General features: G+C 45.7%; 1 protein-coding gene across 1 annotated transcript; it reads right to left on the reverse strand.

Moving 5' to 3' along the window:
* Positions 1-207: 207 nt before the first annotated feature.
* On the reverse strand, positions 208-2242 carry LOC143998021 (general transcription factor II-I repeat domain-containing protein 2-like). Its single transcript, XM_077493808.1, has 2 exons — positions 1466-2242; positions 208-945 (listed from the first exon to the last, which is right to left on the reverse strand). Exons 1-2 carry the CDS (start codon positions 2240-2242, stop codon positions 208-210), a joined length of 1515 nt encoding a protein of 504 aa, XP_077349934.1.
* Between the last annotated feature and the right edge of the window lie 20869 nt (positions 2243-23111).

Below are 23111 nucleotides of genomic sequence, written 5' to 3' on the forward strand. Positions count from 1 at the left end.
CAGGGGTCCTCAAACTTTTTAAACAGGGGGCCAGTTCACGGTCCCTCAGACCGTTGGAAGGCCGGACTATAGTTAAAATAAAACCTATGAACAAATACCTATGCACACTGCATATATCTTATTTTGAAGTGAAGAAGCAAAACGGGAATAAATACAATATTTAAAATGAAGAACAAGTAAAGTTAAATCAACAAACTTACCAGTATTTCAATGGGAACTATGGGCCTGCTTTTGGCTAATGAGATGGTCAACGTACGGTTCCATATTTGTAACTGCTACTCGTAACAAGTGATGCAAGTGTTCATCCGTTAGTCTAGATCTGGTTGGAGATTTCAGATGTTTCATTCTGGAAAAAGTCTGTTCACAGACATAAGTGCTGCCAAAGATGGTTGCCATTTTGAGTGCATGGTTCCTGAGATGAGGATATGTCTCAGAGGGGAGAGGTGCATAGAAACTATGAAGGCTGCTTGACTTGAATGCGTCTTTCAGAGAGTCACAATTCTGCAGTTCAGCCAGTTCCATTTGGTAAATTGTATCCACATTTTCAATGTCAATAGAAAATGGGTTACGGAAAAGCTGTATGTCCTGTTCATGGAGATGAAGCTCTTTAAATCTAAATTCGAACTCCTTTTGCAATTTTTCTAGTGAATCCACACATGTTTTGTTTGGGAATGCAACCAATGGTTTTTCCGCTAACAGATTTTGAGTTGTGGGTAGATGGCAGAAGTTTTCCTCCTTCACTTGTTTGATGAGGAGGCCTAATTTTACTTCAAATGCTTTGACATGTGATTGCATATCACAGATGAGCTTCCCTTTTCCTTGAAGTTGCACATTGAAACTGTTGAGTAGCTCTGTTACATCTGTTAGAAAGACAAGGTGCCATTTCCATTCTGCATCTTTGAGCTCTGGTACTTCTTTGTTTTTTGAAAGAAGAAAAGCTGTAATCTGTGGAAGTAAGTCATAAGGCCCGTACACACGGTCGGACTTTTTGACAACAAACATGCAAATTAGCTGTTTTGGAGCAACATCCGACTGTGTGTACGCTCCATCGGACAAACTTTTTCTGTTTTCATCGGACTTTTGTTGGCTGTGCGAACGGACAAACTTTCTGGCAACAAAAGTCCGATGGAGCAAAGTCCGACCGTGTGTATGCAAAAGCATCGGACTTTTGTACAAGGTACAAACACGCATGCTCAGAACCAATGCAAAAGATCAGACTACAATACAGAAGTTGACCAAAGGTGGCGCTGGAGTCATTGAACGTCCTCTTTTGAAGCGGCGTCAGTACGTTGTGACGTCATTACGTTCGTGTTTGTTGTCAAAAAGTCCGACCGTGTGTATGCAATACAAACTTGTGGACCACGCCCTTTGTACAAAAGTCCACGGAAAAGTTTGTGCAAAGTCCGACCGTGTGTATGAGGCTATAGAAACGTTTCAAAACTCTCCCTCGACTCAGCCAACAGACTTCTGTGTGGTACAGAACATCTCCATAGTCAGCATTTAGCTCAGACAGAAATTCCTGAAATTGTCTGTGGTTTAGTGCATGAGCTCTAATGAAGTTAACACAAGATACCACAATTGTCATAATAGAGTCAAACTTCAGTGATTTACTACACAGCGCTTGTTGGTGGATGAGGCAGTGTATGGCTATTGGATGAGAATAATTATGTTTGTCCATCTCTTGGTTAATGCGAGCAATTACTCCTTTCTTAGACCCCACCATGCTAGGAGCACCATCAGTTGTCACACTGGCTAGTTTAGCCCAGTCCAGCTCCAAACCATTCACAGTTTGGCAAACCTTTTCATAGATATCCTCTCCTGTAGTTGTTCCTTTGATGCTTTGCAGTGCAGCAAGCTCTTCTGTGACTTCGAAATTGTCATTCGTCCCACGAATAAAAATTAAAAGTTGTGCAGAATCATGAACATCATTGCTTTCGTCAAGTGCCAAGGAAAAATAGGAAAGTTTTTTTGTCAGGTTTTGCAAATGCTGATACAGATTGTCTCCCATTTCTTCAATCCTCCGTGTAATTGTAGGTCCTGAAAGACTCACTGTACTAAATAAACGGGCCTTCTCTGGACACATCTCTTTGGCAACAGAAAGAAGGCATTCTTTAACAAATTCTCCCTCCACGAATGGTCTGCCAGTGCGCGCTATTAGCTTGGCAACCTGAAAACTTGCTCTCAGTGATGAAATATTTAGCTGCTTCTGCTTCACAAAAGTATTTTGCTGAGCTGTCAACATGGGCGTCCACAGCAAGTGCCCCCCCTGGAATCCCCAAGGTGTTGCAGCCGCCGGCATGCTGCATTTTTTTTTACTGAGTCCGCCAGCGGCTGCATCCTCCGCTCTCTCCTCTGGATCACAGAGCTGGCTGGCTCTGTGTTCGGCGGCCGCTCTGTAACACAGTCCCGCCCCCCAGACCAGCTCATGTGATAGTAGAAAGAATCAACGTTCCGCCTATCACATGAGGCGGTCTGGGGGGGCGGGACCGTGTTACAGAGCGTCCGCCGAACACAGAGCCATCCAGCGCTGTGATCCAGAGGAGGAGATGCCCATCTGTACAGCCTGCCCTGTGTGCCAAAGTGCCTGGATAGGAGGATCGAGGGGGAGGGGGGCTGCAGTGCTCTCCTCCACCACCACACGCTCCTGCCCCCCCCAGTGCTCTCCTCCACCACCACACTCTCCTGCCCCCCCCAGTGCTCTTCTCCACCACCACACTCTCCTGCCCCCCCCAGTGCTCTCCTCCACCACCACCACACTCTCCTGCCCCCCCCCCCCAGTGCTCTCCTCCACCACCACACTCTCCTGCCTCCCCAGTGCTCTCCTCCACCACCACACTCTCCTGCCCCCCCCAGTGCTCTCCTCCACCACCACACTCTCCTGCCCCCCCAGTGCTCTCCTCCACCACCACACTCTCCTGCCCCCCCAGTGCTCTCCTCCACCACCACACTCTCCTGCCCCCCAGTGCTCTCCTCCACCCCCACACTCTCCTGCCCCCCCAGTGCTCTCCTACACCACCACACTCTCCTGCCCCCCTCCCCAGTGCTCTCCACCACCACACTCTCCTGCCCCCCCAGTGCTCTCCTCCACCACCACACTCTCCTGCCCCCCCCGTTTTCCTCTACCACCACACTCTCCTGCCCCCCCAGTGCTCTCCTCCACCACCACACGCTCCTCCCCCCCAGTGCTCTCCTGCCCCCCCCCAGTGCTCTTCTCCACCACCACACTCTCCTGCCCCCCCCCAGTGCTCTCCTCCACCACCATACTCTCCTGCCCCCTTGCAGTGCTCTCCTCCACCACCACACTCTCCTGCCCCCCCCAGTGCTCTCCTCCACCACCACACTCTCCTGCCCCCCCCCCGTGCTCTCCTCCACCACCACACTCTCCTGCCCCCCCCAGTGCTCTCCTCCACCACCACACTCTCCTGCCCCCCCCAGTGCTTTCCTCCACCACCACACCCTCCTGTCCCCTCCAGTGCTCTCCTCCACCACCACACTCTCCTGCCCCTCTTCCCAGTGCTCTCCTCCACCACCAAACTTTCCTGCCCCTCTTCCCAGTGCTCTCCTCCACCACCAAACTCTCCTGCCCCCCTCCCCAGTGCTCTCCACCACCACACTCTCCTGCCACCCCCTCCAGTGCTCTCCTCCACCACCACACTCTCCTGCCCCCCCGTACTCTCCTCCACCACCACACTCTCCTGCCCCCCCACAGTTCTCTCCTCCCCTGTTCTTGCTGCCCCCCTGCTCTCCCCATCCTTCTCTAGCCACCATCCCAGTGGTCTCCACTCCCCCCTGTTCACCCCCCAGTGCTTTCCCCCTCTGTTCTCCCCCCAGTGCTTTCCCCCCCTGTTCTCCCCCCAGTGCTTCCCCCCCTGTTCTCCCCCCAGTGCTTCCCCCCTGTTCTCCCCCCAGTGCTCTCCCCCCTGCTCTCCTCTCCCCCAGTGCTCTCTCCCTTGTTCCCCCCCAGTGCTCTCCTCCACCACCCTCTCCTGCCCCCCCCACAGTTTTCTCCTCCCCTGTTCTTGCTGCCCCCCCCTGCTCTCCAGCTCTCCCCATCCTTCTCTAGCCACCATCCCAGTGCTCTCCCCCCCTGTTCCCCCCAGTGCTCTCCACTCCACCCAGTACTCCCCCCTGTTCTCCCCCCACCACAGTGCTCTCCACTCCCCCCAGTCCTCTCCCCCATTCTCCTCCCCAGTGCTCTCCCCCATTTTCCTCCCCAATGCTCTCCCCCCTGTTCTCCCCCCAGTGCTCTCCCCCTGTCCTTCCCCCCAGTGCTCTCCACTCCCTCCAGTGCTCTCCCCCCCCCCCCAGTGCTCTCCCCCCGTCCCCCCCCCAGTGCCCTCCACTCCCCCAGTGCTCTCCCCCCCTGTTCTTTCCCCCCCAATGCTCTCCACTCCCCCCAGTGCTCTCCCCCCTGTTCCCCCCCCAGTGCTCTTCAGCTCTCCCCATCACTCTCCAGCCCCCACCCCAGTGCTCTCCAGCCCCCCATTCTCCCCACCTCTGTTCTTTCTGCCCCCCTGGTGCTCTCCAGCCCCCCCAGTGCTCTCTACCCTCCGTGCTCTCCACCCCTGTTCTTTTTGACTCCCCCCAGCACTCTCCACCCCTGTACTCTCCACTTCCCCTGCATGTTGCCCCCACCCATATGCTCTCCACCCCCCATAGTGCTCTCCAGTCCCCTGTGCTTTCCACCCCTGTTCTTTCTGGCCCCCACTGGTAATCTCAAGCTCCCCCCCATTTCTCTCCACCCCTGTTTTTCTGCCCCCCCAGTGCTCTTCACCACCCCACACTCTTAGCCCCCCCCAGTGCTCTGAGCCTACCATGCTCTCTACCCCTGCTCTCTACCCCTCTCTACCCCTCTACTCCAGTGCTCTCAAGTTCCCCCCATCGCTCCCCCCCCTGTGATCTCCACTCCCCCTCGCTCTTTGCCCCCACCCATGTGTTCTCCAACCCCTCCAGTACCCTTTGCTCCCCCTTCTCTCCAACTCCCACCCAGTGCTCTCCACTTCCCCAGGACCAGAGGGCAGGCTGACTGGGGGCGGAAAATGAGGACGGCTGAAGGTGCAGGTGGCCAGGGACCACTCCATCTCACAGCAGACAGATCCTCTGGAAGGAGCACCGTCTCCATCCAAAACGAGAACAGACCCTGCCTGCTGCTGGCCGTCATGGATATCCTGCTGGCATGCAAGGTACCATACCAAGCATCAACAACACACCTTCCCACAGACAGGGACTGCAGACTGGGACATGGGGCACAGGAGGGGCTGCAATGGTGGGCACAGTGAGACTGCATTCACGGCACAGTAAAGCTGCATTTGATGGGCACAGTGAGGCTGCATTTGGTGGGCACAGTGAGGCTGCATTTGGTGGGCACAGTGAGGCTGCATTTTGTGGGCACAGTGAGGCTGCATTTTGTGGGCACAGTGAGGCTGCATTTTGTGGGCACAATGAGGCTGCATTGGTGGGCACAGTGAGGCTGCTTTTGATGGGCACTGGTGAGGCTGCATTGAGCTCTTGCATCAAGTCTGCAGTCTCTGACCATCACCTGTAGCATGTCCGCAGTCTCTGAGGGAGTCTGGAGAGGAGTCAAGAGTGGGAGCACCGCCGGGATGGAGGTCATGGGAGAAGTCAGACTTCTCTGGACTGTGGACAGGAGACTATAGGATAAAACCAGAGCCACCAAGCTGGAGCCGACTGACTTAGCCCTGCACAGTGCACCTGAGAGGAGGTCAGTGAAAGCACCGCCAGGCCAGTCGGGGGGGGGGGGGGGTCACTGATGTAAGGGGGGAGTGAATACGATAATGTAAGGGGCACTGAAAGTAACCCACCCCCCTTACCTTAGAGTATTCTTTCTGCAGAAGGTGCCCCCCCACGTTCTGAGTTTCTGGGGTCCCCCTTGATGATTGATCACTCACCACTATTAACTGGAATTTGAATATATATGTATGTGTGTGTGTGTGTGTGTGTGTGTGTGTGTGTGTGTGTGTGTGTGTGTGTGTGTGTGTGTGTGTATATATATATATATATATAAAAAAGCCCTATGTGATTTCATATCTATATCTAATACTCTCTTCATCAAATGTGCTTTAAAATGTATGGATTTCCCTTTCATGAACAAGAAAATAATGATGTTATGCTGTTGGGCTGGTATAATAATGCTGTGGGGCTGGTATAAAAATTTTTCCAGGGCTGGTTTTTGAAAGCATGGGCGTCCGCAAGGTTACTCAGGTGGCTGCATACCATGCCCATATAGCCTAGAGAATGTACATCTTTTTACATTGCAATACATCTGTTGTTGCCATATTTTTATCTTGATGAAAACAGCCTATACAGTGACAGTATGAGATCAAAATATGGCCACAACAGATGTATTGCAATGTAAAAATGTACATTCTCTAGGTTATATGGGCATGGAACACAGCCGCCAGAGTAACTTCCAATACAAAGTGAAGATGAATTATCTGTTATATAACACATATGTATTACCAGTGGAAAGATTTTCATGAGATTGTCGAAAAGGGGCAGAGCATGAGTGGCCTTAAAATGATGCCCCCCCTTGGAAAAAGTTCTGCGGACGCCCATGGCTGTCAATGTATTTTTCAGTTTTAATATTTTATCTTTTCTCACTTCTCCGACCAAACAATCATATTTATCTTTATGTTGAGTTTCATAGTGTCGACGCAAATTGTATTCTTTGAACACAGACACTATATTCTGGCATATCAGACACACAGCTCTTTCCTTGTACTGTATGAAAAAGTAATCATAAGTCCACTGTTCTTTGAATATCCTACACTCCGAGTCAATTTTTCCCTTTCTTGACATCATTGTTTCCTAGGGACATCCCTTCTGGCCATAGCAGGACCGGTGGTCAGAACACCGAAGGGACGCGCCGCTGGTAAACACTTACCTCCAGTGCGCGTCCTTTCTTCTCCGCTTCTCCACCTCGGTTTCCATGGGCGCACGCATGGGACGTCAGTGATGTCGCTGCGTGCGCCTACTCCCGGGGGTCCCCGCGTTTTTAAAGTAAACGCGGGCTGCAGGGACTTAGCAGAGGCATCCTTGTGTTTCGAAAGCATCTTTCGGAACACAAGGATGTCCTGAGGCTAAAACACCCGGCGGGCTGGGTAAATGCGCTCACCGGGCCGCATATGGCCCACGGGCCGTAGTTTGAGGACCCCTGACGTAGAGGGTTCTTTACTGTAATAGCAGCAAGGATGTGGAATTCCCTTCCACAGACTGTGGTCTCGGGGGGGGGGGCATTGATGGTTTCAAGAAACTATTAGATAGGCACCTGAACGACCGCAACATACAGGGATGTACAATGTAATACTGACATATAATCACACACATAGGTTGGACTTGATGGGCTTGTGTCTTTTTTCAACCTCACATACTATGTAACTATGTAACTATAAGTGTAACATACTAATGGGATTGCCTTTGGGATACTGCGGCACCAAGGAGACCTAAAATGATCTCACTATGGGGCCCCTCTGACATATTATTATCAACCTCCCATTAACTTGTGAGAAACTAAACAAGCTATAGAGGTACATTTAAATAACACACAGCTCAAAGAAAATGAGAGGTATGAAAATGTCAAGAATTGTCACCATGGCTCAAGTCTAGCGGTTTGTCCCAAGACATCTTTATTTTAGACAGAAATTATTCAGACGGCTTCTGGATTTCAAATCCTGATCCACACAGAGCTTTCATTTGCTCTATACTTCATTTATCTTTTAAATCCTGCGGGGAAGCGTTCTCCTATATTATGGCTGCTGCACCTTGGCACTTAACTTTTCTTTGGTTATCATTCGATATTCCCTTTCAAGCATTTCTGACAGAATTGAATATATGTATGGACAACGTACATGCTGTGTTACATGAAAAATGGCACAGCACAGAGACTATGCACTTAGCATGTGTGCCTTGAAGCCCGACACTATCAACATGGAGTCTTTATGTTCAACAATTATTAATGTGACATTCCACCAGGTGCTCTGGTTCTCCCCAAAAACATTCTGGAAGGCACACTGGTAGAGTTTATTGTTGTAGAATTATGTGCTTTGGATGTTAAAGTGTGAGCTCTTTTAGGCTGGGAAACATGTGAGTGACTCTAGCACTGTGTAGTATGTCACCACTACATAAAAATGGTAAATGTCCCCCAATAAATTACTTTGGGAATTGTTGAATAAACTATATATATATATTTATCTCCCTCTTTTTTCAATAAATCCAGAGTGTCTGCATGACCAAGAGGAACATTTACAAAGCAGTGAATGCAATATTCACCAAACATTCAATGCAGGTGAATAAATTACTGTTCATCGCATTCACCCATACAGTGTAAACACCCTGGTGAATTTTGGTTCCTGGGATGTCCTGATGCTGCATCCAAATACTTATAAGCATGAATGGGTAAAGGCGGCTCTACGTAGCAATCCACCACTAGTTCCATAGTGTGGTGCATGCTCACAGACTTAAAGCGGAGGTCCACCCTAAAATGGACCTTCCGCTCATCGGAATCCTCCCCCCCTCCGGCGCCACAATTGGCACCTTTCAGGGGGGAGAGGGGTGCAGTTACCTGGATAATCCAGGTAAATGCACCCACTTCCGGGATAGCTCTCTGCGGAAAGGGGCGTAGATTACGCCCCTTTCCGCAAGTGCCCCGCTGCCTGCTGGGAAAACACACAGATCCCAGAGGGAGCGGGGACCGTCCTTATTGCGCAGCGCAGCTCGCACATGCGCAGTAGGGAACCGGGAAATGAAGCCGAAAGGCTCCATTTCCTGATTCCCATACCCAAGATGGCGGCGGCAGCACCCGAGAAACGATCTACAGATCGGCTTCGGGTGCCGACATCGCGGGCGCGCTGGACAGGTAAGTGTCACTATTTTAAAAGTCAGCAGCTGCAGTATTTGTAGCTGCTGGCTTTTAAAAAAAAAAAAAAACGCGGAGTCCCGGCGGACTCCCGCTTTAATGTCCAAAATGTAGGTCGTGTGTGTCTAGGACATTACATCTGTTTACGTGCGGCACTTTACGCAAATAGCAGTGCAGAACTGCAAACCCATTCATGTCTATGGGCTGTTGTACGCAGCACTAGGATAATTTGGGCCCCAGAATTGACCAGCATATTTGTGCTGTATGGGAGAATTCACCCATATGCATGAAGTTTTGAAGTATACATGTACCTAAAATATTTACTTACAGTGAAAGTGTGGTGAAACTCACTATTTTTCTAAATTTGCCCCCCAGACACCAAACTAGCTTTCATTTTCCTTGTGTTGCATGTTGTTCTTACTTTCACAGTATCATTGATGACAGTCACAAAGCCATAGCTGTACAATCTAGACCAGATGGAAAATTTCCCAACCCCCTGAAGACGCCTACGAAGAAATGCATAGTGGCAGGGATTTTGGCGCTAACGTCATTACACATGTGCTCACGGTCAGGCAGCATGCTGAGTTGCCATTGAAGCTGTTACATGCTGTGCATCTTCTTCCCATTGTAAGTATCGCTACTTTTAACCACTTGCCACCCAGGCCAATTCTGACATTTCTTTCCTACATGTAAAAATCATAATTTTTTTTCTAGAAAATGACATATAACCCCCAAACATTATATATGTTTTTTTTTTAGCAGAGACCCTAGAGAATACAATGGTGGTCGTTGCAATTTTTCAAACGCCTTTTTTTGGAAAAAAAACTGTTTCATGCATAAAAAAAAAGTAAAGTTAGAGCAATTTTAGATTATGTTACGCCAAGTAAATAGATATCTAACATGTCACGCTTCAAAATTGCACACGCTTGTGGAATGGAGCCAAGCTTCGGTACTTAAAAATCCCCATAGGCGATGCTTTAAAGTTTCTTACTGGTTACATATTTTGAGTTACAGAGGAAGTTTAGGACTAGAATTATTGCTCTCACTCCAACGTTCATGGTGATACCTGACATGTGTAGTTTGAACATAATTTTCATATGTGGGTGGGACTTACGTATGCTTTCGCTTCTGCGTGCGAGCACACGGAGACAGGGGCGCTTTAAATTTTATTTTTTATTGTTAATTTTACTTAAATTTTTCTATTTTGACACTTTTTGTTTACATTTGTTTTTGGTCACTTTTATTCCTATTACAATCTCACCTCTAGGTCAGGAATCCTGAAATAAAACAAAAAACAAAAAACAATCTCATCTTCCCAGCTGAGGCAGTGCCGTTTGTTTGAATGCAGAGGCCGGGCATGACATCATAACATCGCACCTGTCCTCCAAACAATCATAGAGACTCCAGAGACCATCTGGTCCACCGGAAATCTCTATGGTAACCATCCAGGGCCGGCGGGTTCCAGTCTCCGACTCACCGATGCCAGCGGTGAGTCGGTAGAAGCCCATAAGAATGATCAAGCGGCAGAACAGCCATTATGATCATTCTCATGGTGTAGGGAATTGCCGACACTAAAAGATGATATCTGAATGATACCTGTAGCTGCAGGCATCATTCAAATATCCCCGCTCAAAGTCAAGAACGTCATATGACGGCCGGCAGGCGGGAAGTGGTTAATAAAGATGAATGCACTATGGCTTTCCATCTCTTTTTTTTAATCTATATTGGGGCTGTGATTCGGTATGAGTCCACCAGGGGCTGCTACATCTGATATTTGGAGCCATTGTCATTGGTCAGTTTTGTGCATTTAAAATGTTCCGATTCTTCACTCAAACTGATTTCATGTGTTTCTGGAGTGTCCATTCGCTGAAATCCCATACTGGTCACCAGTTTTGTGTATTTAAAATAAATTTGAAGCATAGACATGGACAGGCATTCACAGGACTTCTTTCTAAAGAAATACATAGGTCTACCAGAAATATACACAAGTGAACATATTTACAATGCTTCCCCCTACTGGATGCAGAGCAGTATAACACACTAATACATAACACTCCTTCCCCCTAGACCCCAAAGGGACTGAGAGAAACTGTCTCTGCAACAACATTTCCTGGAGGAATAGCACCTGTATCAACCAATGGTTTACCATTATCTAGAATTACTGGAATCCCCGTACCACTAGAACCAGCAGCAGGTACAATTTCACCACTTCTTTCTTGGATCTGATTAATGTGCCTTGTAATATTCTACCATCAGTAATTTGTACTTTGTAGGACAAAGGTCCTGTAGCCATAAGTACCTTTGCCGCTATCCAACGAGGCTCAGCAGCATACTTTCTGACATAGACAACACTGTCAAGCTCAAACACTCTCACAGAAAGATTAGCATCCCTTTTTAAAATGCAGTTCTTGCTTTTCTTGTAACTCCAATGCCAGATCAGAGTGTGAATGATCCAAACATGTTTTTAGACAACAGTTCATTAGGAGCTCTGCTGGGCTACAACCAGTGCTTGAGCATGGTGTCACATGTTGTTGAAGAAGGAAGTTTGCAAGTCTCTGATTTAATCTCCTTGAACAATTCTCCTCAATGAGTCTTTGGTGGTCTGAACCATACATTCAGCTTGACCATTTTATGATGGGTGGAATGGTGCAATCGTAACATGTCGAAATAAGATTGGTTGCTGTAAAAGTTTTGAATTCTGAAGAGGTAAATTGCATCCCATTATAGGACACAATTGTATCTGTCGACCCATGTGTAGCAAACAGCCTCCTTATAACTCTTATGACAGTGGCTGAGGTGGGGGATATAACTAATGCAACTTCCAGCCATTTTGAGAAGGAATCGACAACTAAAAAAAAATCTGTCCTTGAAAAGGTCCCGCAAAATCTATATGCAACTGTGACCAAGGTGACCTAGTCACTTCCCGGGGATGGACTGAGGCTTCAGGTGGAGTATGACGGGTGGATTGACATGGTACACAGTTCTGTACTCTCTTCTCAATAACTTCATCCATTTTAGGCCACCAAACATAACTTCTGGCTTTCATGCAGACTATTCCAGGATGTCCTTCGTGGAGAGCATGCAGTATTTGAACTTGTCCTGCCTTTGGAATTAACACTCTGTTTCCCCATAATAGGCAACCATTAGAGGCAAACAGCTCATGTTGGTGCACTAAAAATGTTTTGAACTTCTCTTCAACTTTTGATTTGGGCCATCCCCTCCACACCCAGTTGAGCACACGGGCCAGCACGGGATCTTTAGCAGTCAAACCAGCAATGTCTCTAGCATGTAATGGAGGGATTGGAATGGATTCCAACATGAGAACCTCAGGCACAGGAGGGACAAGGAAATCAAGAGAAAACAAAGGCAACTGGCTCAACCTATTAGCATGAATGATATTCTTGCCAGGATGATATTTGAAATCACAGTCATAGGCTTTCAGCATGAGTGACTATCTAAGCATTCATGGGGGCAGAATTTGAGGAGTGGGAGTACTTCTGGTGAACAGACCCAGCAAAGGCTTATGGTCTGATACAATGGTAAACCTCCGCTCATACAAATAGCCATGAAACTTTTTTACCCCGGACACAATAGCTAAAGCCTCCTTGTCAAGTTGAGCATAATTCCTCTCTGTCATAGACAAGGTCCTTGAATAGAATGCAATAGGAGCCTCAACACCAGTTTCCAAAACATGATTCAAAACAGCTCCAATGCCATATGGAGCAGCATCGAAGGTAAGATTGAGTGGTTTTTGTAAAAGTACAAGTACACTTTCAGAAGATAACAGCTTTTTTGCAGCATTGAAAGCTGTAGATTGAATGTCAGTTCACTTTATTGGAACATTTTTATCTAGTAAGCAATGCTGGGGTTCAGCAACAGTGGCTTTGTCAGGCAGAAAAGAATGGTAAAAATTAAGTAACCCTCAGAAAGATTGCTGCTCTTGTTTGTTGGGACTGGAAGTTTACAGATAGCTTCAACCTTAGGATCAGTTGGATGAATTTTGTGTTCATCAATTCTGTATCCAAGAAAATGCATGTATCTTCAGTTACGCTACAAAATGTGATAGAGGGCTTTGGCACAGTTTTCGAAGAAGGCCTTGGCATGTATAAAGGCCCTTCTATTTCTTTCAAATTAGACCCTATAGTAACCCCAATTCGTATGAATTCGTATGAATTAGCTCTCTCTCAGTTGTTGGTTTAGTCTTTTGAAATTGACTCACAGTTTCAGATGCAGTGGCTGAAATTTTTTTTTTTTTAAGAGAGCCAGTATTTTCCCATATGGGCAATCTTTTGGTTTAGCAGGAGATATCATTGAGCAGACAATATCAAAAGTCTTAGATCCAATAACACTCAGTAACACAGCTCTTTTCTGCACAGCATTGGCCACCTTTTTAGTTTCTAGGAAAAACTCTATCCTGTCAGCATAAGAGTCCCATGAGGATGGATGGAAGCCACATCAAATTCCTCCAGGTGTCTCAGAGAAGCCATGTTGGAGAAATTTATAGATGTGTCTCTAAAACACTAGTTCAGATTCTTCACTCAAGCTGATTTCATGTGTTTCTGTATGTCCATTCACTGAAATCCCATACTGGTCACCAGTTTTGTGTATTTAAAATGAATTTGAAGCATAGACATGGACAGGCATTCGCAGGACTACTTAATCACACACAGGAAAACAGGAACCATAGATGCTAAAGAAATACATAGCTCTATTAGAAATATACACAAGTGAATATATTTACAATCCTTCCCCCTACTGGATGGAGAGCAGTATAACACACTAATACATAACAGTCAGAAGTTGGGGATTTGGAGAGCTGGCATTTTTGGTTAGGACATGTCCTCGCTCTACTGACCCCTTATCATTTGGGGGTCAGTTTTTCCGCTAAGTTGATAGAGTTTACATGTGATGGTGAAACACAAGGAGTGTGAAAAGGATTGTTGATATTTGCTGTTCACCTACCACAAGATTGTGGCCATCTCTTATTTGTGTGGACCTTTAATACGTGCACTAGATTGTTACTTCCGAGCACTTTCATCATTGTTGATAATTAATTTAATTTGCATTATTAAATTTGTTTTATATGAATGTAAAGTGACAGCGCACCTATATATATTTACAATTTATTTGTGTCATTATCCAGTGGACTTCATGGGCTGATAAGTATCTGTTTCTTAAAAGTTTATTAAAATACAAATACTGTAGCTGACTTTTTTTCCATATGCAAGAGAAGTTCCTCTGCAAACCCACTTAAAGGGAGGATTTTTATTTTCCCTGGAGATACACTTTAAATTTCACATTGAACTTTTCCCATACCTGTAATATATTTGCTATGTAGTCATAATTTTCTCTATTTAAACACACTATTACATTACAATTATTTAAATCTTTAGGGGGGTAACTGCACTGTAGTGTGCTGATAACTTTCTTTTATCAATCCAGCAGCATAAACACAGTAATACATGAATCTGTTCCCGGCATACCAGAGTGTGGTCATCCATTTTATCAGGGGTCTCCAAATTATAGCCTGGCCTGCTATCCGGCCTTCAAATAGGGTGGGGTATCCTCAACATGCACCAACTGAGGATTGGGGTCAGCAGAGGCTGCCTATGGTATCTGCTCCTGATGTAAGTGGGATTCTAATGGGGAATATTTTCAGCCTGCGGAGTCAATACTTTGTAGAGCTACCTTTTGCTGAAATTACAACTGCAGATCCAAAGAGTGACATTTTTGCCCATTCTTCTTTGCAAAATAGCTCAAGCTCTGTCAGATAGGATGGGGAGCATCTGTGAACAGCAATTTTTAAGTCTTTTCACAGATTTGACTGGGCCATTCTAACACATGAATATGCTATCCAGTTAAAGCACCTGCTCTGCTGACAGTGTTTTGTCTAATGCCGCGCACACATTCCAGAAGAAAAGGTCAGACGGTCTTCCCGACGGACTTCCGACCGAACAGACTTGCCCACACATGAACAGACCAAAGTCCGTTCGTTTTGAACGTGATGACATATGATGGACGAGACTAGAAAAGGAAGATTTGAAACATGTTGTATTTCTAGGTCTGTCTGAATTTTTTGAAGAAAAAAGTCAGATGAAGTCAGATGAAGCCCACACACGATCGTAATATCTGACGGAATGATTCCATCTGACCTTTTCTCCCGGAAAGTCCGGTCGTGTGTACGCGGCATTACAATAACTACTATCCCTCAGGTTTCAGTTAATCCTCCAAGACATTCCTTTTAAAGGTTTAAAGATTGCCCTGTATTTGGCTCCATCCATCTTCCCATCAACTCTGACCAGCTTCACTGTTCGTGCTGAAGAAAAGCATCCCCACAACATAAGGTTGCCACCACCATGTATCGTGGTGGAGATGGTGTGTTCAGGGTGATGTGCAGTGTTAGTTTTCCGCCACACATAGCGTTTTGCTTTTAGGCCAAAAAGTAACATTTTGGTCTCATCTGACCAGAGCACCTTCTTCCACATGTCCGCTGTGTCCCCCACATGGCTTCTCATAAACTGCAAACTTATAGCTTTCTTTCAACTATGGCTTTCTTCTTGCCACTCTTCCATAAACGCCAGATTTGTGGAATGCACAACTAATGTCGTATACACATGACCGGACTTTCTGGAGGCTAGGTCCGACGGAATCTGTCCGTCTGACAATCTGATTGTGTGTGGGCTAATCCGATCGTTTTTCACGTAAAAAATCTGACAGACCTAGAAATAGAACAGGTTTCAAATCTGTCCGATGGACTCAATTCCTATCAGGAAAACCGTTCGTCTGTATGCTGGTCCGACGGACCAAATACAATGCAAGGGAAGCTAGTGGCTACTGGCTATTGAACTTCCTTTTTTAGTCCCGTCTTACATCATCACGTTCAAAACTAACAGACTTTCGAATGGACTTAGTCCGTTCGTGTGTGGGCAAGTCCGTTCATTCGGAAGGTCCATCGGAACTCTGCCGAAAGTCCGTCGGGAAGACCGTCGAACCTAGTCTGCCGGAAGTCCGGTCGTGTGTACGCGGCATAATAGTTGTCCTATGGACAACTTCTCCCATCTGAGCTGTGGATCTCTGCAGCTCCTCCAGAGTTACCATGGCTGCTTCTCTGATTAATGCTCTCCTTGCCCAGTCTGTCAGTTCAAGTGGATGGCCATGTCTTGGCCATGTCTTGGCAGGTTTGGAGTTGTGCCATACTCTTTCCTTTTTCAGATGATGGATTGAACAGTGCTTTGTGAGATGTACAAAGCTTGGGATATTTTTTTATAACCTAACCCTGCTTTAAACTTCTCCACAACTTTATCCCGGACGTGTCTGGTGTGTTCCTTGGCCTTCATGATGCTGTTTGTTCACGAAGGTTCTCTAGTAAACCTCTAAGCCCTTGTACACACGGTCGGGAAATTCCGATGGAAAAGGTTGTTGTCGGATAATCCGACCGTGTGTGGGCTACATCAGACTTTTTCCGTCGGAATGTCCGGACAAAGTTTGAGAGCTGGATATAAAATTTTCTGACAACATGATCTGATCGGACTTTGCCCGATCGTTTGTAGAGAATTCCGATCGGACAAAGTGCCACGCATGCTCAGATCAAATTACGAGACCAAAGCTATTGGCTACTAGCCACAGCGTAGTCCCGTTGCAACGAACGAACTTCACCACGTTCCGAACGATCGGATTTTCAGACAACTTTGTACGGAGCTGCTGGTTGTTTTTGGGCTTACCGTTACCCTCCGTTCTCCTTGTTGCACGTCTAGGGGATGTCCCGTGGTAGATGACCCAGTAACTTGAGACTGACAATAGATCCACTTGAATGGATTTTCTTTGAAAAACTCAGACAATTGAACAGTCTTTCAACTTGGGATCAGAGGGTTGGAAAAGGAAGTTCAGGTACTCTTAGTGTCAGGGTCCAAAAACGTTAAAGAACTGTCTTACTTTGACTGCATCCAGAGAATAGCCATTCGCAGCTGGATGATCACTCAAGTTGGACAGTCCCTCTCTCACAAGGCCTAGCAGCCAACTTGGTGCTTACTCAGGAACAAAGTCTTTGCCACAGACGTTGTTGCAGAACATTTTGGGAAACTAAACTTGAAACACTTGGATACTAGGATACCTGGATCTTACAGCCAGCTTGGCGATATCCACAAGACCGGATTCTCTCGGTTACTTCAGCCCTTCCAGGCTTGGAAAACCAATCCGTACATGGTGTTCTTCTAAAGAGTCCTCCCCTGGAATGCTTGAAGTACACTGGGTCTCTCCCGAACCGGAGACGGCACCCAACCACCTCAGAATCCTCCTTTAGTTTCCTTGCTTTGGGCTAGCCAGCTCCAAGTCATTAAAGTCGAGTGGATCCGCACCCCAGGCCATAGCCTTCCTGGGAGCTGGTCAGGAGGACCAGGACCATGTAGTCAGCACATCATACTGGACCGGAACCCCGAACCATGTGACATCCGCATCTTATGTACCCTCTCCCAGAAGCACAGCGAGAGCACCCCTCCCACTGGGCTGGCTCTGAGAGTGAGTAACTTAAGCATCTGACCAGACCACAGTTCCATGCCTGCCAGAAGAGACAGTAACCCCTGTGGCCGGGCTGAAAATCTCACAGTCCAGTCAGACTGATGCTGAGGCCCAATTTAGATAATTACACCCAAACCAAAAACTGCAGTTTAGGCAACTTTAATTTTAGAAAAACCGCATAGCGCTTGCTCTTCAGGAGCCGCCGCTACAAATACCTTTTCAAGGCACTGTAGAAGTATGGTGCACTTCAAATGGTATTCAACTTCCTTCATGAGTACTGCAATGACAAATAATGGCTGGTGCCAAGACCAAGTGAAAAAACAGGAACATGTATCACCAACACATCATCCACTCATATTAAAAATCTATTTACTCGTACACAAATACAGCAATAATGTTCCTGAGCTCTAGAACAGCTCCTTCATCAGGTAACAGTGATGTTTCTGGGATTGTATCTTGCCCTCCTCCTTCCCCCCGCTGCCTTCTGGGACCTATGTGTGTCTCAGAAGACGGCGGGACCAGTCAGAAAATGCCACACGACTCGTGCATGCAAAGTAGGAAACCAGCTTTGAAGCCCTAATGGCTTCACTGCCAATTTCCCTTACTAGCAATGCACCCGGAGCTGATGGATGGATCAGCTTGGGATGGCAAACATGGCAGTCGATCTAAGGACCGACTGCTCTTGAACGGGATTGTTGTACAATTCTTCATCAATCAGCACTGCAGATAATTGACTGCAGTGTATTCTGATGGTTTAGGAGTCCTGTTGTCAGAATGCAATATGTGGATGGGGGAAGCCATTCAGTTTTTTCGAATACTCTGCTGGATGATAAAAAAAAACTGATATGTGTATGGCCAACTTAAGTGGGTTTGGAGCCAAAACAAGTGCCAGCTAATGTCTCCTTGTTGGTTAAATTGTTGAATGACCAGAGAGAGGTGGGGAACCTTGTTTGATTTGTAGCTAGGCTTGCAAATCATTTAGGAACATGAAACAAAGCACGAACACCCAAAAAAATCAAAGTGAACGTTTTTATTTAAACTAATAAAATTGATATTGAATTTTTAATAGAGCAGTGTGGAAACACAATACAATGTGTTCTAGTTGCTCTATCCCCATCCAGTTCAAGCACCTGCTCTGCTGACAGTGTTTTGTCTAACAATAACTACTATCCCTCAGGTTTCAGTTAATCCTCCAAGACATTCCTCTTAAAGCTTGTACTAATAAATTGGTGCAGTGAAGATTAGCATTGTCTCTGCCAATAGTTATTAATGTAAAGAATACACTCAGATATTTGTAGCCAGCATATTCCTCCTGAGATGTCACTTGTATGTTGTTGAAGACAGCTTGTATCGACAGCTGGCCTGGATGGGAAGTTAAAGGCATTTTCCATCTCTAGCGTTCTATATGTATTATAAAAATGTTACATATAGAACTCAGCAAGATATAGTGACTAGTGGGAATTGCTCCACTCATATTGCCATTGATCAAGTGGTTGTAATGAGATTCTAAGCAGGTCTAAAATCAATACCATGCTGATTTTTACCAGTGAGATACAACACAATTTCAGAAAGTGTTTACTTTCAATTTTCTGAAAGCTTCTGTGTAGCCAGGTACTAATCAGTATATTCTTTACATAGAAAAGGTGAAATTAAGAGATTTTAGCAAGGTGGGCACTGGAGCCACTCATTGACCATGTTGAAAAGATTATGGCAAATCTCAGTGCTCAAGCAATGGAAGGAAGAATATCAGATGCAGGGCCAGGGTTACTCCTCAGTTCAGCCACCTATGGGGCATAAAGGAAATGTGTCTCTTCAACTTCTGTGTCCTGGGCATGCAATCACGTGTTGATGCCAAAAAATTACCCTCGCAGGGATTCCTAATGTACAGTATTCACTAACATTGACCTGAAACTTTTCCAAGCCCTAAATCAGCACTGTCTTTCCAAGCTAAGCATTGCACGTGTGATCTCTATAACTGATACAGTTGTGGCAAAATAGCTGTAACTTACAGTCTCTGTAGAATTAACAGACAGGAGCTTTATCCAAATGATATTCTGCTGATTGTAGAAAACCTTTTAATCCAAAAACGTGTGCAGATCATAACAGATGCAAATCAGATAGATCAACAAATCATAGAGTGCCTAGCTCCAGCAGATTACAGTACATGTAGTGAATGGAGGATAAGCATGAAGAAGAAGGGTGGGACTAATTACAAAGAGCAGTGATGGCAAACCTTGGCACCCCAGATGTTTTGGAACTACAATTCTCATGATGCTCATGCACACTGCAGTGTAGCGGAGCATCATGGGTAATGTAGTTCCAAAACATCTGGGGTTGCCAAGGTTCACCATCACTGACATAGCGCATTCTCTAGCTACAGAGTAAGGTAGGGACAAACAAACAATGTATGCGTAAAATGATCAAATGGAATCACGTAACAGATCTAATTGGTATCTTCTTACCCATTTAGGTAAAGTCAAAATTCTTAAGACCTGATGAAGAAGGATTGTGTTTAGCTCCCAAAATGCATTGATTTTTTCTACTATGAATCAATGTTATCAATAAAAACCTTGGATTCTTGGATGTTTGTTTGGCCCTCACATTGAACTGCTTTTTGGCAAACCAGAGCCAGTGTATCCAGTGACAATTTCAGTAGCACTTATAAAATTTGAATCCAGAGCCCTATTTGTTTATGTGTCTCAGGAAGTATGTGGCAGTGAAATGAGTTGCTCCTTCTGAAGAGAAGCCCACACAAGACCTACTTGCTGCTACATGCTGCACATGATGTTGTCCCTTCTCTCTCCCTTGCAGAACTCCCCCTTTAAATGGTGGGGCAAATTAAATGTGTCATGGCCATGCCAAAATAGCCACACAAATCTTTTGGGTTTTCATAGACAATGGCCTCCCCAAGATCGCAGCCGGGGCTAAATAATTAGGACAAAATAGTCCTTTAAAGGGTTCCCCTAGCGCACACAGCAGCGCAGCAATCATATGCTCGCTCGGTTCTTTGTGCCACAGAGAGATCCCTGGGGCGTGATACCACCCAGCATCACCTGGTGTGGACCTAGAGATGGCGGTGGACTGTGGCTAAGAGTGCCACACCTAATCCACACACTTAATATCCTACTACAGCCTATATAACTGAATAATTATTTCTGTGATTTCAGTTGGGCTTTAGGCCCAGTTCACACCAGAACATTGTGCAGGAAATACACTTTCCCTGTGCATTTCCCATGCTCAACTGCATTGTCATTGCGATCTGCTATGGATGCCAATGTATTGGTAACAGCATCCCAAATGCAGGTCGCCAGCACAGTGTGTTTGCAGGCACCAAATAGCATAATACTGAAGTACCATGCGATTCGTTGTGGTACTTTTTAAAAGTAGTGCATGTACTCATTTTTTTGCATTTCAGTGTAATTTTCAGCCCTGTGTGGCATCACAAATGTGCTGTGTTGCATCATGTGTTGCATCGCAAATGATAATGTAATGTCTTCCAGCTACATGGTGATCTCTGTTAGTTGCTCTGCATGTTTGTGTCTGTATCAGATGTAATTACTGTTTGGTTCTCACCTGAAGAGTACTATGCCGAAAGACCCAGGGATATGTAGATTCTTCACAGGAAGTGTCAGTTCTTAGACTACAGACAGAAGTCAAAGATTAACTTGTGCAATGCCCCACCACAAGCCTCATGTTTAAACATGAACAAAAATTGCTGACACATAAATGTGAGGATTTATTCTACTATAGGCTGCACATACAGAGTAATAAATGACACCATAAAACGACATGGTCAATGCACATCTTATGCAGGGGAAAAATAAAAGGTGCTGTTAGGAAGGCCTATAACGATTTACCTCTTAACCATGGAGGAACCCTTGAAATAATTTGAAATAACCATTGAAATAATTTTCACATCTCAGGGAAACGCTGCTACATTTTTATATTTACAACTAATGAAACATTGGTGTGTTTAGTAAGTTGTAGTTATAATGATAAATAATATAAGAGAGATTGTGGCATCCCTAGCGTATTTGACATCAGAGCCGATCATTTTTTTAATGCCCCCTGCTCTAGAAGACAAATGATTTTTAATAAGACTCATGAAATTAAACAAATATTAAAACTGGCTATGAAAGAAACAAATACAATTAAAACTGTAGCGCCTCCCATGGTTAGTGTAGTGGTCTTGTAGTGATCAGTGGGAGAAGGACCCCCTTACATTGCTGATCTGTGGAAACATTGCCCCCTTTACAGACAGCTAAAAAGATAATTTATGTCAGTGGTTACTGAGAGACTAAAATTATTCTTTGCTCAAGGAACCTCTAGTTACCTCTGGAGGAACCAAGGTTGAGAGAGACTGTTTTCAGGGATACTGAGTAAATGAAATTAAAAAATCTGCGCTAAAGAGTCTAAATGAAATCCACAGTCCACAGAAACTGGCATAAAAACAGGAAAATCGATTTTGAACCACTTGAAAACTTGAAACCACCGCAGTGTGCACACACAAACAAAAAGAGTGCCCGACCACCATAGCTGTAGATTCTGCTTAGCAGACGGCAAGCTTAAAAGGTGGATGGCTATAGCCCAGCCTAGGCCTTTAAGCTTGCAAATGACCACAATGGGGACGGTAAATCGATTGGTATGGTTTATGAATAGAAACAGCCATAATAAGTTACCATTCCCGGCCAGCGAATGGGTACAATCACTCACTACGGAGATCATGCGTGTCTTTTAGTATGCTCAACTTTCATGGGATCCTAATATCCTCAAAACGTAGCCACCTGGAGGAGCACTATGTCCTGGGACACGTAAGGCTGATATGAACCAAGAACTTCTTGCCGGGGAGTCCCGTCAACTTCATCAGTGTGCACCGTAAATTTCTCCCCTAAAATTGGCTGGACCTGATGGTCATAGTCCTTCCCTTAGTGTGCGGGCCCGCAAGTGCCTATGGGGGATGAGCGTAGCGTCCGAGCGGAACTGACGTCAACGTGTTTTACATTAAGGGGTATTCATCTATTCATAAACCATATCGGAATAAGGATTAACTGGGCTTACTAAGTGTTCAACTGTTTCTCCACTGAGGGTATGTGTACAGTGATCCACATATATTTATGGACTCTGTCTCTAGTTAATACATACAGTTGTTAAGCCTATTCAGCGTTGCACAAGGGACACGCCATACAGGAATATCACAGCATCAAGTCCATACACGACATATGGTGTCCCATCAAGTTTTCTTCCCCGCCCCTCCTTCCCTTTGCTGGCTCGAGCCCCTCGGGGGATTGGTGTTAGCCCCCGTACACACGGTCGGAGAATTCGACGGAATGTGTCCTATCGGACCGTGTTGTCGGATAATCAGACTGTGTGTGGTATGCATCGGACTGTTTCCGTCGGAATATCCGTCGGACCAAATTTTCCAACTTGTTGGAAATATTTTCCGACAAACTGGTCCGATAGGACATACTCCGATCATGTGCAGAAAATTCCGATCGGACAAAGTGCCACGCATGCTCACATTAAATTCCTACATCAAAGCTATTGCCTACTAGCCTGAACGTAGTCCCATCGTAACGAAATTACGTCATCACGTTCTGAAAGTTCGGATTTTTCGACAACTTTGTCCGACCGTGTGTATGCAACAGTTTTGGACACAATCCAACGGACAAAATCCGACGGACAAAATCCAACGGATTTGGTTGGCAGAATGTCCGACCGTGTG

Source organism: Lithobates pipiens, unplaced genomic scaffold (assembly GCF_037356315.1).
Source record: "Lithobates pipiens isolate NorthernLeopardFrog02 unplaced genomic scaffold, aLitPip1_a1.2 Scaffold_19, whole genome shotgun sequence".
Classification (NCBI taxonomy): domain Eukaryota; kingdom Metazoa; phylum Chordata; class Amphibia; order Anura; family Ranidae; genus Lithobates; species Lithobates pipiens.

Coding starts and splice junctions, on each gene's coding strand:
- LOC143998021 (XM_077493808.1), bottom strand. CDS start 2,242: ATGTTGACAGCTCAGCAAAATACTTTTGTGAAGCAGAAGCAGCTAAAT. Junction 946..1,465: donor ATGTTCTGTACCACACAGAA/GTCTGTTGGCTG, acceptor TTACTTCCACAG/ATTACAGCTTTTCTTCTTTC.